The following is an 18888-nucleotide window of genomic DNA, read 5'->3' on the forward strand; positions in this document are numbered from 1 at the left end:
AAGGGTACTCCCTCAAGCTTGAAGATGGTGCGGGTGCATTTTATAGGCAATGATGTTGACAGTAACAATGATTGAAGACGACGATGGTTATTAAAGGCTACGATCTTGGAAAGCGATAGTGGTGGTGGTTAAAAAAGATCTACTTGCTATTTTTTAAATAGACATATAGATCAAATCTAAAATTTTAAGAAGATATATCGACCATTTTAAAAAAACAACAACAATAATTAAACGAAATGTTAAAACAAAAAAACCCATCTCTACCATTTTTTTAAACCAAGGCCAAGTTTGAAGCATTTTTAAAAGATTAAAAATGACTCAAACCATTTTGACATTTTTCAAATTTTATGTTATTTATAATTTATTCTAATACTTTTTTTTTCACCACTTAAAAAACAGTGCGTATGCTAGAACTTTGTAAACTTCGGAATGGGTTTTGCAATGGACATGTGAGTCATGATTTAGGGCAAACAGGAATAACAAAGGAGGAAGACGAGCTGCAAACGCAGCTGGTAACCATTAAACACCACTATCAGCCGTCAGTAATGATTCCCATCTCCAGGCGATACAAAACCCTAGTTTTTGATGCATAAACACTCAATGGGTTATCTCAATAGAGCGTCCAAAGCAATCCAAGTAGTCAATCGCAAATACAGACTCAGCCCCAATCATCACCATCATTGTTATAGGTTAGGATTACCTTATTCTAGCTCATATGAACACGGATTCTGCTCCAATTCACGGAATAGTAACCGCAAGGACGATAACAACGCCATAGATTTGAGCCAGTATCCTACCGAAAAAATTCGAAATTTCTCCATTATTGCTCATGTTGATCATGGAAAATCTACACTGGCTGATCGACTTCTTGAGCTTACTGGTACTATTAAGAGAGGCCTTGGGGCCCAATACCTTGATAAACTACAGGTACACAATGCCATTATCATTGCTTTCGCTTCAGGATTTTTTCGTATTACTTTATCTCGTCTTCATTTTCTGATTTTCTGGATGCTGTGGTTGATTGGGTTTGTAAATTAATCCCATTTAGGGGGTGTTTGGATTGTAATAGGTCGAGAAAGAAAGGGGAATCACTGTTAAAGCTCAAACAGCCACCATGTTTTACAACTACAAATCAAAGGAGAGCTCCACAAGCTATTTACTGAACCTAGTTGACACACCAGGCCATGTTGATTTCAGCTATGAAGTATCAAGATCTTTAGCTGCTTGCCAGGGTGCCCTTTTGGTAGTTGATGCAGCTCAAGGTGTTCAAGCTCAAACAGTTGCAAACTTTTACCTTGCATTTGAATCCAACCTTTCAATAATACCAATCATAAACAAAATCGATCAGCCAACAGCTGACCCTGATCGAGTCAAATCCCAGTTGAAATCCATGTTTGATCTTGACCCAAGCGATGTACTTTTAACCTCTGCTAAAACCGGTCAAGGTCTTGAACACGTGATTCCAGCCGTAATAGAGCGGATTCCGCCTCCTCCCGGAATGTGTGATTCCAATCTTCGTATGTTTCTGTTGGATTCTTATTACGATGAGTATAAGGGGGTGATATGTCACGTGGCGATTGTTGATGGGTCTTTGCGTAAAGGTGAAAAGATTACATCAGCTGCAACGGGTCAATCTTATGAGGTTTTGGATGTTGGAATCATGCATCCAGAACTTCGAAGTACTGGATTCCTTTTGACTGGTCAAGTTGGGTATATGGTTAGTGGTATGAGGTCAACTAAGGAGGCGCGTGTTGGAGATACATTGTTTCATAACAAAACTATTGTAGAGCCTCTACCAGGTTAAATAATTATCTTAAAATGTAAAATTTTATAAAAACAAATTAACATAGCATTCAGATTCCTAATTGTTGTTTCTTGATATGTGTATAATGATTAGGGTTCAAGGCTGCAAAACATATGGTTTTTTCTGGACTTTATCCTGCTGATGGATCTGATTTTGAAGGTTTGAATAATGCAATTGAGAGATTAACATGTAATGATGCAAGTGTCTCTGTTGCTAGAGAGAGTAGTACAGCACTTGGATTAGGTTTCAGGTATGTGAATTCTTTTTCTCTTTTTTTTTTTTTTTTTTTTGTAGATTTAAATTCACATTTATGCAATATAGTTTCATCTTTTTCCCAATTTATGCAACAAAACAATGTCGTTTTATTTTGTATAAAGTATAAAAAAGTGGAACATTGTTGCATGAATTGGTTAAAAAAGTGAAATATTTTTGCATAAATTGGTAAAAAAGTGGAATGTTATTTGTAGGTGTGGGTTCTTAGGATTACTCCACATGGATGTTTTCCATCAACGGCTTGAGCAGGTTTTCTTTCTTCTTTTTTGGGCTTTTAAAAAGGGAAAATTACATAAAAGCCATTACTTTTATCAACCTTTTACCTAAAACACCATTATGATTTTTTTTTCTTCATTTCAGCCATTATTGACCTACCAAAATTGGTTACCATGTTTAATTGACTTACATGGACAAATTTTAATAAGGTGACATCTGATGTGGCAAGGGAAATGTCCACATAAGCATATACTAATGGACACCTGTTTGACACTTTAACACTCTTATATGGACCTTTCTATTGCCACATCATTAAAACTTGTCCATGTAAGCAAATCAAATCTCTTAACCGTTTTTTTTTAGGTCAATCCTGTCTGAAATGGAAAATTTCTTTTATAAACTTACTTTTATGTAAAAAAAATTCATAATGGCTTTTCAGGTAAAATGCTGATAATGTAATGGCTTTTTCTGTAACTTACCCTTTTAAAAAAATGAAATAAGACTTTATTTACTCATCAAACGCTTGATGGAAATTTAACTTGTATAAAATTTTATTTTGAAAATGTTATATACATATTTGTGTTGTAAATGACAGGAATATGGAACTCATATTATTTCCACTGTTCCAACTGTACCATATATCTTTGAGTATTCAGACGGGAGGTTTGACTTTTTGACCTATATGACTACACTCTAGTAGCTTTTTTGTCAAATGTTTTTTTTTATTTTTAATTAATTAATTAATTAATTTCAGCAAAGTAGAGGTTCAAAATCCAGGTGCTTTCACTGCAAACCCTAAAATCCGAGTGGTTGCTTCTTGGGAACCTACAGTATTGGCAACTATTATTATCCCCAGTGAGTAAGCTCTCAAAATCCCTAATTTTTTTTTATTTATTTATTCCCAAATGGTAAATTGTATAAATGACTGAAATACCCTTTTCTAAAACCCTATTATTAAAATTGTAGTTTCTTGGTTTCTTCTTTTTGACGAAATGCAGAAGGTCACTCAGGGAAATGAAACTTTCTACAAATTTGCCCTCAATTGATTTTTCCTTCCATTTACCCAAATATTTGGTTATTTTCTCAAATATATTTTTATTAAACATCATATTTATTCATACAACATTTTATTTTATTGAAGGTATGTGGGAGCTGTTATTACTCTTTGCTCTGAAAGAAGAGGGGAACAATTAGAGTATTCATTTATCGATAGGTAAGTTGATGATGTGTGCACGCCAAGTAAATGAAAGTTTTCAAATATTACCATTTTGCCCTTCTTTTGAGTATTAAAACTTGTTGTTTGCTTGGCTTATATACAGTCAAAGGGCATTTATGAAGTACAGGTTACCCCTAAGGGAAATTGTTGTTGACTTCTACAATGAACTAAAAAGTATTACATCTGGTTATGCTTCATTCGATTATGAAGATTCAGAGTAAGTACAAATTACAGTTTTGGTCCCTGTGTTATATCATTTTTTCAGGATATGGTCCAAAGAAGAAACTTTTTTGCATTTTTCATCCCTACTCTAGTGATTCTTAACATTTTTCTTTCCTGGGGCATGCAAATTAAGATCCACCTCGTTAAATTCATGACAATGACCATTTTTTGCCCCTGCCTTAGTACATTACCAGAGTAAATGACCATTTTACCCTTGTACCTTTACAGGTATGTGGCTTCTGATGTGGTGAAACTTGATGTTCTTTTGAATGGACAACCTGTTGATGCAATGGCAACTATTGTTCATAGTTTGAAAGCACAACGTGTTGGTCGTGAACTTGTAGACAAACTCAAGAAATTTATCGATAGGTTTGCCAACTTTTCTCAACCACTTTTTATTTTTTATTTGCTTTTATTCTTTTATTTAATAATCAACCCTCTTTAACATTTCTTGCATTCAAACAGACAAATGTTCGAGATCACAATACAAGCTGCTGTTGGATCAAAGGTCATTGCTAGGGAAACGTAAGTAACACCCCCTCTCATTCCACAAACCTACAAGGGCATTTACGTCTTTTGCACATGTGAGAGAACAAAAGCGAGTCCGTCCCTATTCCACCGTGTTCTATCTACTTTGGTGGGACACAAATTTGCAATTCTTTTCATTTCCCATTGACTTAGTCTCTTGCAACTTAAACTAAGAGGAGGGTATTTACGTCTTTTGCACAAACGAGGAGGGTATTCATGTCTTTTGCACATAAGAGAGAACAAAGACGTGTCCATGTTATACCTTCTTGGGTGGGATGAGAAATTGCAGTTTTTGTCCTACTGGTTGGTGTCAGCCTCGTTCCACAAACTTGCAAATTACTCTATAAGGAGGGTATTTACGTCTTTTGCACAGAGACGGAAGGAAAGCAAATTTATGTTCCATGCATAGTACGACCTTTTTATTGTTTTGTCCCATTTTGGTAGATTTTGTTGGCAGTGATATTTGACCGTTTTGCCCTTCTTTTAGGATTTCGGCTTTGAGAAAGAACGTTCTTGCAAAGTGTTATGGTGGAGATGTGACAAGGAAGAAGAAATTGTTGGAGAAACAAAAAGAAGGAAAGAAGAGAATGAAGCGTGTTGGGTCAGTCGATATCCCTCAAGAGGCTTTTCACGCAATACTGAAAGTAGGCTAACTTTTACAAAAAAAAATCCTCAAGAGCCCAAATTTACAAATAAAAATAAAATAAATTCCAAGGCCGAATATTAAAGGAGATAAGTGCACGTGCTAGTCTTTTGGCTCATTGTCGGGAAAGGGTATTTTTGGTAGTCTAAAGGTAACCAACCAATCATGGATATCTACATTGAAAAAAAGACATTTTTGCCCTTCAATATTATAGAGACGATCGAGATAGGGATATTTTTGGTAGTGTATCGGGTAACTAACTAATCAAGTCATGGATATCTATCTACATTGAAAAGATATTTTTTCCCTTTGTTATTCATTGTAGAATATTCATACATATGTCTTTGAAAAGACTTGCAACGTACAAATGTCAACGTATTTGATTATTGTCATCGTGTCTTTTAGAACCATATAGTGTATTAGCTTATTATTATATTTTTTTTATTTTATTGTTATTGAATGCACTACAAATTTTAAAATGTAGTGTATATTTTAGGATTTAGGACGAGGGAGAGGGGATCCATTAAGGAAACTATGAAACAGTGTGAGAGCTTGTGATGGTGATGTGAATGGAACTTCATGGGCTGCTCCTCGTACTGTTGCATATGTTAAATACGTAATGTTTTTTCCGTCTTTTAGTCCCCCAAAAGACTGCGACCAACCTCCCACCTACAAAATCATATACATATTGTTAGTGAATCATATATTTTCTATAGATAAATCAATTTTTCTAAGTGGAGAAATAGAAGATATGTTTATGTTAATCGGTTGTGCAATATAATTCCATCAAAATCAAAATCGTTATGCTTACTTGTTTCTCATTGTACCAAGTCCTGTATTTTGAGAGTGTTGTGAGCTTAAGTCCTTTTGCGATGTTATTAGCAATGATCCTTGTTTGTGTAAGCGGGATTTTTGAATCTTGATCCCCACTGTACAAGGACATAAATTTGTCTTAGTAGTATACTTGCATAAAGAGTCGAAGCTTCTGAATCATTCAGGCATCTGAATCAATCAAAAGCTGTCAAATAGCCATTAGTGTACCTGTAAAGAAAGATGGGAAGACCAGCCTTTATGAGGTCGGAGACGAGTGGAATTATGTTTATTTCAAGATTCTCTTCTTGATAAACTAGCGGCCTACAACATTTTATATCAAAACGTAAATTCATATCTAAAAAACATCCGTCACATATGAAAACATCTATATTTTTCCATAACAAAAAAGGAAAAAAAAAAAAGTAAGAGAAAGGTAGCAAACCCTAGACAAAAGTCCCAATGCCCTGGAAGATTAGTCGTGTTAGCATAAAGTGCCTTTTGCACGTCGCGTCTATTTAAATACGTTAAAATCCTTGATTGCAAACACGGATCACCTGTACTTCTGACTCTGTCAATCTGCCATAAACAAAAATTTTAATTTGATAAAACCAAAAAGAAGAATTTGAGCACAAATATGGGTTCAAATGAAAGTATGCGGTAAAGTTGCACACTTGGACCGTGGACCAGCAGAGTGAACCAGTCTGGTCTGGTCTGGTCTGGTCCAGTCCGATCTGTGTACAATCCTGTATTTTATACCGATGAATGTGCCTTTGCGTGTAACCCTCGGGGTTTAAATTGCTGAGCTGACGGTGTTGATAAACATTTGGGCAAAAGCAGATCATCAAAAGCAACATCTTCACTGACTTCATTATCAACGCGATTGAAAACATCATTACAACCTTGAGACCATCCTGAATGGATGTACTCTCGAAGATACTTTGAATCGTTGCATACGGTTTTTTCTAGCATTAAAGTTTTGTCTGAAATTGCACCATGTGACCATAAATATTCTCCCGCAAGAACACTAATGTCTATGTCTAATAGAGGATTTCCAATCTACCAAAAAAACATAACAAATGTTACAAAAGCTAATTATAATAAAAAAGACGAAAAACGATTAATCTTGAATTTCTTTACAGCAATTGCTTTGAGGTTGATTGGAGCAATGCCTGGACTCTTGTTATAGTTCAAGATTAATTCTGCTACTTGTGGAATATAATGGCCTACAATCAAAAAAATATTTTTATAAATTAAAATAACAGACATACATATTTTAAGGAATTAAATTTGGATTTTTTTTTATTTTTTTATTTTTTTATTTTTTTTGAATTAAGTTATTGTCAACTTACCTGCATAGCTTTCCCCGACCAAAAAGAATTCCGAGTCTTTGTACAACGGAAACTTTTCAAGCCATTTTGTGATAAATACAAGATTATCATAAGCTGTCATCATTTAAAGTAAAAGTAGTCAAATATAAGATAACTTTTTCTTGTTAAACATAGAAAATGATACATTTCTAATAGTAATACAGAAATCGAAAGATATTTTTGGATTGATTTAAAAAAATATTGTAAATGATGAAAAATAGAATAAATGCAAATTAAATATGTTTAGAGCTTCATAAACATTGTGATGCAAACCTGTATTGGTGTCATTCCAATCAATATAATCTTCATCGGTTTCCGAGTAAGAAAAACCAACCCCAATTGGTGATTCAACGTATAACATGTTGGATTCTGTAACGCAAAATTATATAAGAAATTAAATCCCTGAAGTAGTAAACCATATATGTTTTTTATATATATAAAATTTACCTAAATTCCAAGAGTATTGATTCTTGACAAGTTCTCCATTTTCACCAACTTGAAATGGTCCATTTTCCATGAATGCCCCAAAACCAACGGAAGAACATCCAGGACCTAAATTATAAATAATTAATTATAAATAAAACCTTTACAACAACAAAAAAAAAATCACATATATAATATGTGTATGTATTATATGTAGACATACACAAGACGAGTCAACTCATCAAATGGCAATCCCAAGCCCAATCAAATCAGATTTTATTTACACTCACTCAATTGAGTTTATACAAATCATATAACATAATTAGGAAAGTTTTGTAGTTTGAATATCAATATATATATATATATATATATATATATATATATATATATATATATATATATATATATATATATATATATATATATATATTGTAATTTTGTATAAGTAACTTCATAAGAAAAAAGAGAAGTGAAACCTCCATTGAGCCATAGGGTTAAGGGAAGCGAAGAATGGTTAACTGAATCTGCCTCAACAAAGTAATAGAAAAGTGAACGCCCATGTCCTTCATTTGTGACAATATAACCTGAATGTTGTTGAAAAGAGACATTCGTCGGTTGCCCTGGCAATGTTTTTATAAGCTCTCCATTGCAAGATTGCAATAGAAAGACAAAAAACAGTATTGTTCCAAGAAACTGAAAATCCATGACAAAGAACTTGATGTTTGTTTCGAGTAGGTAAAATTGTTTGCTATATATAGAATTGGACACCATTGAAAATAACGACTGGAGGGTTTTCTTATGAGTTCAATATTTGTTTATAGTATTTAAAGCTATAGGAAAAGAATTGTATTTTTGTTGTTTTGAGAAACTTATTCGGCTAAAGATTCTTGGAAGGTTCAAAATGAATTCAAGTGTATCTGCTGCTCTTGATGTTCGAAACTAGTTTTAACTTTAGGGATAATGTTTGCTAGAGTTTTTAATCAAGCATCACAACTCAACTATAGATATATTAAAAACAAGTGAGCATCGACCTATATAATGGCTCTTATAATCCTGCCAAAATCACTAAAAATGACAAAAGCATCATTGTCTTCTATTTAATATTTAAATGAAAATAAAATCATATCATAGTAGTTCAAATACGATAATCTAAAGTTCTAAACTGTAAAGAGATCTGCAAAAACTTTGAGATTTGAATTGGGAGTTGAGAGTGGCTCACTACTAGAAAATAAAGCAACAGCGACAGAATTTTAGCGAGGAAAATTCCGTCGGAAAAAAGCAACAGGACAAATTATTATGATATTAGCGACGTTTTTGTGACGGTTTCGCAACAGAATAAAATTGGCCAGTAGTCCGTTACAACATTATGATGGTTTACCGGTGGAAATCAACTAATTTGAATTTCCGTCGATAATCCGTTAGTGAAATTCCATTTTTTTAAATAGCTGGGGCAATTTGGTAAATATACTTGAATGTTACTGAGAGAAAGAACACATAGATTTTGCCCTACTCCTACATTCTCTTACGCTTTCTCTTTCTAATTCACTCGATTCTCTTGCTCCTCCCACCGCATCTCCGATCTGCAAGCGGCCACTGCCTCCGCCAAAGAGGTCACCTCCAACATCACCTCTGCCGTCACCCCCGGCAGCAAAGCCCTCCAGCTACTCCAAAGTGGTCGACACATCCTACCTTCTCTCTCCCACTATCGGTCCCACCTGCAACCCACCTCTGTGAACGACGACTAGCATCGCCTCACTATCTTGCCGACACTGCCACTACACATTTTTTTTTCTGCTATAAGGCCCTAAAAGTCTGAACTAAAATTGCACTCTGTAATTATTCTTTGCATTTTTTTTGTGCCAAATTAGAAATAATAGTGTAGTAGTCTACAACTAGCTATTGGTTTGAGATATAATCTAATCTAAGGCATGTTCCATTGTTGTGTAGATACAGGAGGATTTTAGTTTTATATGAGTAACATTGTACCTTAATAACAACCACAATCTGTTATCTGTTGGGGTTGGAAAACTCTTCTATTAAACACTAAAATAGAATTACAATAGGAGGAGCAACTCTCACACTCAACTATTACAAAAAACCAACCCTCTCACTAACACTCTCTCACTAAGTGCTATACTATATCTTTCTCTGTGTTTGGGATGCATACAACTGAAGAATGAAGTCTCTATTTATAGTCTTGGCAGCCACCATTGTAGTTGCCTTCATTAATTGTGTTCACCATAGGGTGGGAAGAAAAACTTGTCCCGTAGGTTTCATTTTGTCAACAATGGTGGCTACTGTAGCTTTGGAGGTTTTAGAGGTTGGAACACAACAAATATCCCCCTCCAGTCTCCGTCCAACAATCCTCATCCTAACTATGCCAGCACATAGTTTGTGTTTCTCTTGTGTCACCACCTTTGTTAGCATGTCTGCAGGATTGTTGTTGGTGTTGATCTTTAACAACTTTAATTCTCGTCCCTCAATTGCTTCTCTAAGCCAGTGATAACGTATATCAATATGTTTTGTGCGGGAATGGTACATCGAGTTCTTACTCATGTGCATAACACTCTGACTATCACAATGAATGATGTACTCTTCTTGTGGAAAGCCTAATTCTTGAAGAAGCCGTTTCATCCATATAAGCTCCTTCCCAGCTTCAACGGCAACAATATACTCGGCTTCTGTTTTTGACAGTGCGACACACTTCTGTAGCTTGGATTGCCACGAGATAGCTCCCCCCGCCAAAGTAAAAATGTAACTTGATGTAGATTTCCTACTATCAAGATCTCCTGCCATATCAGCATCTGTATAACCTTCCACGATTAGCTTTGCTCCCCCGTAGCATAAACATAGTTTCGAACTACCCTTCAGGTATCGAAGTATCCATTTGACTGCTTCCTAATGTTGTTTTCTCGGATTAGCTAGATATCTACTCACAACACCGACATCATGAGCAATATCTGGTCTTGTACACACCATTGCATACATAAGACTTCCTACGGCTGAGGAATAGGGGACTGCCTTCATCTCTTCTTTTTCTTTCTCAGAAGATGGACAATTTTTCTTACTCAACTTGAAGTGGTTAGCCAAGGGCGTACCAACGGGCTTGGCATTTTCCATGTTGAACCTTTTGATCACACGTTCAACATACTCTTCCTGTAATAAGAACAATTTGCTTGATTTTCTATCACGGATAATTTTCATGCCCAATATCTGTTGTGCTTGGCCTAAGTCTTTCATATCAAAGAACTTAGACAAATCCTTCTTCAAGTTGTTGATCATCGTTGCATCTTGGCCCACTATCAACATATCATCCACGTAGAGCAAAAGGATGACAAATTTCCCATCTGGAAACTTCTTCAGATAGACATAATGGTCTACAACATTTCTCTTGTACTCATGATTCATCATAAATGAATTAAACTTCTTGTACTACTGCCTTGGGGCTTACTTAAGACCATAAAGGCTCTTCTTTAATTTATAGATGAGGTGGTCTTTCTTTGGGACTTTAAAGCCATCAGGCTGCTCCATGTATATTTCTTCATCCAAATCACCATGGAGAAAGGTTGTTTTCACATCCATCTGCTCAAGTTCAAGATCTAGACTGACAACTAATCCGAGTACAACTCGAATAGACATCATCTTCACTACCGGCGAAAATTTTTCATCAAAGTCGATTCCTTCTTTTTGTTGGAAACCTTTGAAAATGAGTCTCGCCTTATACTTCTTAGTATTTCCCTTTCCGTCTTCCTTCAACTTGAAAACCCACTTGTTTTTCAAGGTTTTCTTTCCTTTGGGGAGTTTCACCAACTCATATGTTTGATTCTTCTGCAAAGAATTCATTTCTTCTTCCATGGCCTTCTGCCAATTTGCTTTATCAATATGAGATTGAGCTTCTTGAAAGCTCTCTGGCTCCCCCTCGCTAGTAAGAAGGATGTAGTTTGAAGTCGGATATCTTCTTGATGGAGCAAGAACTCGTTCGGATCGTCTAACTTGAGTTCCTTTGTTTGTAACTTCTGGAAATGTATCTAAAGTATCATGGGGTGGAAGCTCCCCCTGCTCAACACCTTCTTGATTTGCATGATCAACTTCTTCATCCTCTTCTTCAGTGGAAACATCATCTTTGTTTTCAGATATTATATCTGAAACTTTGGAGCTTTGTTGCTTGTTAACCGGTGCCTTGAAATCATAATACTGGTTTTTATAGAAAACTACATCTCTACTTCGAATAACCTTCTTTAGTTCTGGGTCCTATAGCCTGTACCCGAACTCTTCATCTCCATATCCAATAAAGATGCTTGGAGTGGATTTGAGGTCCAACTTCTTCCACAATTCACTTGATACATGTGCAAACGCCTTGCACCCAAATACTATCAAGTGAGAATATGATATGTCTTTACCCGTCCATATCTTCTCCAGAACTTCAATATTCAATGGAGCGGAAGGTGACCTATTTATTAGATAGCAAGATGTCAATACATCTTCACCCTAAAATGGATTTGGGAGTTTAGTCATGTTGAGCATGCATCGAACTTTCTCAACAATAGTGCGATTCATCTGTTCTGCTACACCGTTGTGTTGTGGGGTTCGTGGGACAGTCATTTCATGTCTGATACCATGTTCTGTGCAGTATTTAGAGAACTCAAGGGAATAGTACTTGCCTCCATTATCTGATCGGAGACATTTTAACTTCTTGCCTGTTTGTCTTTCCATTATTGCATGAAAAGCTTTGAAGCGGTCCAATACTTGGTCCTTTGTTCTCAAACAGTATGCCCATACTTTTCGTGATGCATCGTCAATGAATGCCACAAAATACCGACTTCCATCAAGAGATTCTACTTCAATGGGTCCACATACGTCTGAGTGGACAAGGCTCAGCAACTCAGAGCGGTTCTTTCTTGTGGAGCTGAAGGAAACTCTATGTTGTTTCCCAAATAGGCAGTATTGACAAGGATCTAAGGCAACATCTTTTGCCATTGAAATGGACTCCTCTTTGCAAGAGTCGTCAATCCCTTCTCGCTCATGTGGCCTAGTCTTCTATGCCACAAGTTTGGTGATATCTCTTCTTCAACAACATTGAGACTTGGTTGAAGTAGCTTTACATGGCTTTTATAAAGAGTACCGTTAAGTTGTCCCCTTGCAACAACCATAACACCTTTTAACAACTTCCAGGTGCCATTTTTGAATTGATTATCATATCCTTGGACATCAAGAGCTCCAACTGAGATAAGATTCATTCTTAGCTCTGGGACATGTCGAACATCTTTCAACACCAATGTACATCCAACATTGGTCTTTAAATGCACATCACCAATACCAGCAATGCTTGAAAAACTGGTGTTTCCCATCTTTACGGTACTATGGTCTCCGGGTTTATAAGTAGTGAATAAATCCCAGTTTGGAGTCGAATGATATGATGCGACGCTATCAATCACCCACTCATCATCATGAGTTCCAACATGTGGGTATGCTTCTTCCTCGTATGTAACAAGGGCAACATCTTGTGTTATGGTGACCATGGTTTCACCATTCTCCCTGATTGGATTCTGACTTGACTCGGGCTGCTCTCGTAAGAACCTTCGACAATCACTTCTTTTGTGGCTATAATAATTACAATGATTGCAATAGCCTTCGAACCATGTATTTGAAGATTTACCTCGCTCTCATGATTTCCCTCGATCTCGTGATTTCCCACGATCTTGGGATCTTCCTCTACTTTGACTATGTCTGCCTCTACCTCTACCTCGACCTCGGCCTCCGGTTCTGCCCCCGCCTCTTTCTTTATTTTCTGACATGAGGGAAAAAGATTAGTCTGTATCAGCTTCTCTCCTTCTGGCTTCCTCGTTCATTATGGCGTCTGTGACCATCTCCATTGACACTTTGCCACCGGGGGAAGAGTTGCTGAGAGTCACAACAAGCGTCTCCCAATTATCTGGTAGAGAACTCAAGAGCAATATGGCTTTTTCCTCGTCTTTGAGAACCCAATCAACAGCACCGAGCTGGTTTACGAGATCCTGGAACTGACTCGTATGCTCGGTTATGGACATACCACTTCGTAACTTGTGGTTTACAAGGCACCTCATCAGCAAGGTCTTGTTACGTGCCGTCTTTTCCTGATACATATTCTCGAGCTTCTCCCAATGTTTGTACGTGTTTGTCTCTTTAGAGACATTGTGAAAAACACTGTGGTCGATCCACTGTCGAATTTGTGCCACCGTTTTCCTGTTTATTCTGGTCCAAACTTCGTCTGTCTTCGTGTCGGGTTTGACGCCTTGCTTTTCCATAGGCTCAGCTAAATCTTTCAGATTAAGCAAATCTTCCATCCTTGGCTTCCACATGTTGTAATTTGTGGGCGTAAGTCGAACCATCGTAATTGTACTTGTAGATTCCATCAAAAATAATTGCAAATTTATTTTACAAATATTTCGAGGAAAAATTAGATAAAACCGAGCTCTCAGTTGGATTCGGAAGCGTAAAAAATGGTGGGGTAGAATTTTTCGGGCTCAAAATATACTTTCTTGAAAATTTAAGTGCTAATTTGTAACTTTTCGGAACTATAGGGGCTAAACTGTAATTTTCAAAACTTACAGGGGCCAATCTGAAATATTTCTGCCAACCAGGGACTTTTTTGAAATTTTTCAGAACTCCAGGGACCAAAACAGATGTTTTTAGAAGAACAGGGACCGAACTGCAGTTTTTCAGAAACAGAGGGACCTTTCTGCAATTTTCTGGAACTTTAGGGGCTAAAATGCAACTTTTCTGAACTTTTGGTCGATTATGATGTCATTGATGACGTCACTCCTTCTCCGGCCACCTAGTTTTTCCGGCGAGTTTGACCAATCGTTGACCGGTGTTTTGGAGGTCTTTCTGTGGTCAAAAAATTCCGAAAAATATATTTTCGAAATCCTTGAAATGAGACCTTTCTAATGGTGTACCTAGAAATCGATTTTTAGACAAAAAAAATTGACGAAAAATAGAGAAATTCGTGAAAAAATCCCTGGACACAAAACCAAACTCTGATACCAGTTGTTGGGGTTGGAAAACTCTTCTATTAAACACTAACACCCTGTTCCCAAGTTCAACTTAACGAAAGAAAGGAAAGGAAACGGGTGGAAATGAGAAGAAAATGAAAGAAATTGGTGTTCCCGAGTTTCATTAAAGGAGAGAATTGGAAGGAAGTGTAGAGAAATGGAAGAATCACTTTCCCTCCTATCTTTCCTTCCAATTTGGGAGGATTTGGAAGGAAAGAGGAAAATGTTTAATTTTCCTTTCACTTCTCTCCAACTCGGGAACACAAAAGAAAATTTTGTTTTAAATTTCTTTTCTCTTCTTTTCTCTCATGACTTTCGTTTCTCTTCTTTTCTTTTCATTTGATAAACTCGGGAACGAGGTGTAAAATAGAATTACAATAGGAGGAGTAACTCTCATACTCAACTATTACAAAAAACCAACCCTCTCACTAACACTCTCTCACTAAGTGCTATACTATATCTTTCTCTGTGTTTGGGATGCATACAACTGAAGAATGAAGTCTCTATTTATAGTCTTGGTAGCCACCATTGTAGTTGCCTTCATTAATTGTGTTCATCATAGGGTGGGAAGAAAAACTTGTCACGTAGGTTTCATTTTATCAACAATGGTGGCTACTGTAGCTTTGGAGGCTGGAACACAACATTATCTGTGTGAGGTTGTTGGCGCAGGTTAAAACCAATCACATTCTAACAATATGTAATTTATTACATTGGTTTTCTTCTCCTCTGTATCAAAAAAATAACAAGAAATAAAACGAAGATATGACATATGAGTGTATGAAATGAAACACAAGGTTTGAATTATACAAATCAAAAAAGATAATGGGATTATAGGGATAAAGTGTTTAAGAAGAGACAACAAACATGATATACATTCATTCTAACAATCTTAATTATGAACCTCATTTGAAATAAATTTCAAAATTAAACAACACTGATCCGTTGTGCTTCCTCAATGTCCTTAAGAAACCTATAAATATGAAAATATATAAGATTATCTTCATATATAAACAAATATAAACATATAGGTGTCTAGATTTGTTTTTTGTATAAAAGAGATAAATGAAAATTAGGATATATATTTAAAGAAAAGAGGTAACATTTTAGTTAGAATTTAAAAGAGAGGAACCTCCAAGAATAAAACGAGTTCCAGAAATTGAGAATTTGTTTTTTTGGTATAAAAGAGATAAATGATAATAATTGACATATGTGGTCCCACCAATAATAAAAATCACAACCTCTTGTGGCCTGCATCAATAAACAATTTTTAAGTAATAATTAATAATTGCAAAATATAAATATAAATATGTTTAAATACAAACCTGCCCTGCTGAAAGTGATTCCCAACAAAAGGGTAATCTACATCTCTCAACCTTCCTTTTGTAATGCTCTCCATTGTTTGGAACAAAAGAGGTTGAGGGTATAATGGGGAAAACTTGTTTCAGACTCCTCTTTTGCAAAGTAGTAGATTGTCATGCTGTTAGACATCAAGGACATAAAAGGAAAAAGATAAATTAATTTATTTACAAGTTCATAAAGAGTTAATTACACAGATTGTAAAGCCCCATTTATTTATTAAGTCAATAAATAAAATAATGAGCGAATAGTAGCCCTAAAATAAATAATTATATATCAATGGATGGTCTCGAGGGGCTAATTGTCATAAATTTAGAAGTGGAGGGCTACAGGGAAATTATGGGATTTAATTTAAAGAGAACTTATGGGGAGGGACCAATTTTGCCATTATGGCAATATGTATGGTGTCGGGTATATAACACTTAGGAGAACCCTAAACCTTGAATCAAATGCGGCCGCCACCATGCCTTTTCACTTCTCATTTTTCCGATCAGCAAGGCCGCTACCCTCCTTCTTCAGTTTCGATCGTTGCCATCACCATAGAAGCTCCTTCAACCGCCGATGGCATCACCGAGTTTGAAAGCTCTCGTCTCCGCCTATTGCTTCATCGATGAAGGCTGCCATTCCACCACCTGTTGCCGGTGACGTAAGGGATGCCGGAAGAGCCGCCGAGTCTGGCAACTATAGCTACGTCGTCACTGTGTGGGTTCTGTGTGACCGGGAGGTTCTTGGTAAGGTCATCTGTCGCTTCTCGTCTCATTTCCTCGTTCGTTTTGGTGTTTTGACGTCGTGTTTGGAGGCTGCAAACACCATCAGCCCTTGAACCACCATTTTCTGCCCTTTCTTTTCCGCTACCAGCCACCATAGGAGGTGGCTGTGTATGTTTATTTATTATTTATGAAGATTTCAAGTGTGATTTTCTTGGACAGGGACCGCCACCACCATTGGGAATGTTGGCTGCCGCCGCTGTGCTGCTGTTGTTGCTTTTCTAGTGCTCCTGCCACCACCGTGAGCCACCAAGGGAGGGTGGCTGGACCTTTGTGCAAATAGAATCTTGTAGGTGTGTGTTTATTGCAGTTTAGTGGTGTTTGGGTGTTTAGCCTAGCCGGATTTAGCAAGGAAGCCACCACCACCACCGTGAGGTGGTGGCTGCCGCCCAGCGCCACCGCCGGCCACCATGGTGTGGTAGTGTGTGTGTGTGTTAGTTAGTGTGTTAGTGTGTGTGGTTATGTTTTGATCAAACATTGTAATTGTAATTATTTTGGTTAATAATAAAAATAGTAGTAACCACCACCGTAAGGTGGTGGCCGCCGCCGTGAGCCGCCATCGACCACCACTACCCGAGGTGGTAGTGGGTGGTGCCCCACTAGCAAACCCTAATGGGCTTAGAGATTTGATTTGGGCCTATTGGGCCATGTTTGAGTGCAAACCCTAATTGTGATTATTTGGGCCTTAGACTAATTGGGCCCACTTGTGGGCCATTGGGATTGGATTGTGAAATAAGCCCAAACTATTTCATGTCATTTATCAAGTAGAGTAAAGAACTTAATGGACTAAGTCCTTAATGAGCTAATTGAGGAAATATTAATATTTGGGAATTTATCGAGACACACGAGAATTATGTAATAACTTGGAATATTAAATAATAAACTTTGACAGAAATTAATCTAAGCAATAATGGACTTAATGGATTAAGTCCTTAATTGATTAAGTCCCTAGTGTGTAAAGTCCCTAGTGGGTTAAGTAAGAAACACTTAACCATAGTTATCATTTGATGTGAAACCCTAATTTCACTTGGGCTTTGTATTGGGCCATCCGAGAATAATCAAATGGACTAGAGTAATTAGTTGGGCTTTAGGGTAAGGCCCATATGAAGGATTGGGCCCAATTTGGAAAATTGGGCCATAGATGGGCCGTAGTTGGGGCCTAGATGGTTGTATGATATTGGGCCCTAGAATGATACATGTTGGACTGGACTAATCAATTGGGCCATATGTTGGACTTTAATCCCTAGTTGACTTTGGGCCTATGGATTGGGCCTTGGGCTTGGGTAAGCCAAGCTAGGGGTAATGTAGTAATTACCCAAAGCATGTATTTTTAGTTGTGTGTTAGAACCCAATTATTAATTGGGTGTTATTTGGTGTTGACAGTTCGGGAATCTGTCAGCCAGGAGCTGGGGTGGAGTCTGCGGGATTTCAGCAGTGTGGGATTGTGTCAACGGGACTTCAGCAGTGTGAGGTGAGTTTCCTTCCAGTAGGGACGGGTCTAAGGCCACAATGTCGGCCCGTTCAGTTAGCAGTAGTTTCCGGACTTCGGTCTGATGTAGTAGCTAGTATGTTTGATGCCTTCGTGGCTCAGACAGGATTTGTGCGCTAGGTTTTATGTGTTATGTGTTCCGGGCTACGGCCCGATGTAGTATGCAGTATATGTGTTCATGCTAGTTGCTATGTTATGCTATGCTATGCTATGCTCAGTCAGTTAGTTCCGGACTTCGGTCCGATGTAGGGGACAAGGTCCCAGTCAGTTCCGGACTCCGGTCCGATGCAGTTAGTTCCGGACTTCGATCCGATGCAGTTAGTTCCGGACTTGGTCCGATGCAGGGGACAGGGTCCCAGTCAGTTCCGGACTTTGGTCCGATGCAGGGGACAAGGTCCCAATCAGTTCCGAACTCCGGTCCGATGCAGTTTCCGGGCTTCGTCCCGATGCAGTGGGCAAGGCCCAATATGTGTTTATATGTTATTGTATGGTATGTGGTAGTTTGGGGGAGCTCACTAAGCTTTGTGCTTACGGTTTTCAGTTTTGGTTTCAGGTACTCAGTTTTCAAAAGAGGAGCTCGGGGAGATTGCAGTGCACACACCATCTGTTCAGCCTGGGATGTTTATACTCTGATATGTTTGACAGTTGTTATAATATTTTGAGATACATTGCTTATGATTTCTATATGAGGTTTATTGACAATGGTTTTATCATTAAATTAAACGAAAATTTCAGACTGT

The 18888-nt window shown here is 37.3% G+C and overlaps 2 protein-coding genes across 2 annotated transcripts; one reads left to right on the forward strand and one right to left on the reverse strand.

The window, feature by feature from the left end:
* Nucleotides 1–402: 402 nt before the first annotated feature.
* LOC145044112 (Small GTP-binding protein) lies at nt 403–5288 on the forward strand. The gene is made up of 11 exons (XM_078992933.1): nt 403–927; nt 1070–1799; nt 1898–2054; nt 2272–2326; nt 2889–2956; nt 3048–3152; nt 3435–3506; nt 3613–3726; nt 3960–4100; nt 4197–4256; nt 4747–5288. Exons 1-11 carry the CDS (start codon nt 586–588, stop codon nt 4910–4912), a joined length of 2010 nt encoding a protein of 669 aa, XP_078849059.1. The 5' UTR covers nt 403–585; the 3' UTR covers nt 4913–5288.
* Nucleotides 5289–5394: 106 nt separating this feature from the next.
* Nucleotides 5395–7599, reverse strand: LOC145040034 (serine carboxypeptidase-like 45). Its single transcript, XM_078988029.1, has 10 exons — nt 7530–7599; nt 7356–7451; nt 7199–7203; nt 7065–7116; nt 6853–6938; nt 6472–6771; nt 6158–6291; nt 5944–6036; nt 5714–5831; nt 5395–5571 (listed from the first exon to the last, which is right to left on the reverse strand). Exons 1-10 carry the CDS (start codon nt 7597–7599, stop codon nt 5395–5397), a joined length of 1131 nt encoding a protein of 376 aa, XP_078844155.1.
* Nucleotides 7600–18888: the final 11289 nt, after the last annotated feature.

This window comes from Lactuca saligna, chromosome 4, assembly GCF_052625555.1.
Source record: "Lactuca saligna cultivar CGN05327 chromosome 4, ASM5262555v1, whole genome shotgun sequence".
Lineage (NCBI taxonomy): Eukaryota > Viridiplantae > Streptophyta > Magnoliopsida > Asterales > Asteraceae > Lactuca > Lactuca saligna.

Excerpts from the sequence above, each read along its gene's own strand:
- LOC145044112 (XM_078992933.1), top strand. The coding sequence starts at position 586 with ATGCATAAACACTCAATGGGTTATCTCAATAGAGCGTCCAAAGCAATC. Across the intron at positions 928-1,069 it reads AATACCTTGATAAACTACAG|GTCGAGAAAGAAAGGGGAAT; the intron begins GTACACAATGCC and ends GGATTGTAATAG. Across the intron at positions 1,800-1,897 it reads TATTGTAGAGCCTCTACCAG|GGTTCAAGGCTGCAAAACAT; the intron begins GTTAAATAATTA and ends TATAATGATTAG.
- LOC145040034 (XM_078988029.1), bottom strand. The coding sequence starts at position 7,599 with ATGGAAAATGGACCATTTCAAGTTGGTGAAAATGGAGAACTTGTCAAG. Across the intron at positions 7,452-7,529 it reads TCAATACTCTTGGAATTTAG|AATCCAACATGTTATACGTT; the intron begins GTAAATTTTATA and ends TTTGCGTTACAG. Across the intron at positions 6,939-7,064 it reads GGTCGGGGAAAGCTATGCAG|GCCATTATATTCCACAAGTA; the intron begins GTAAGTTGACAA and ends TTTTGATTGTAG.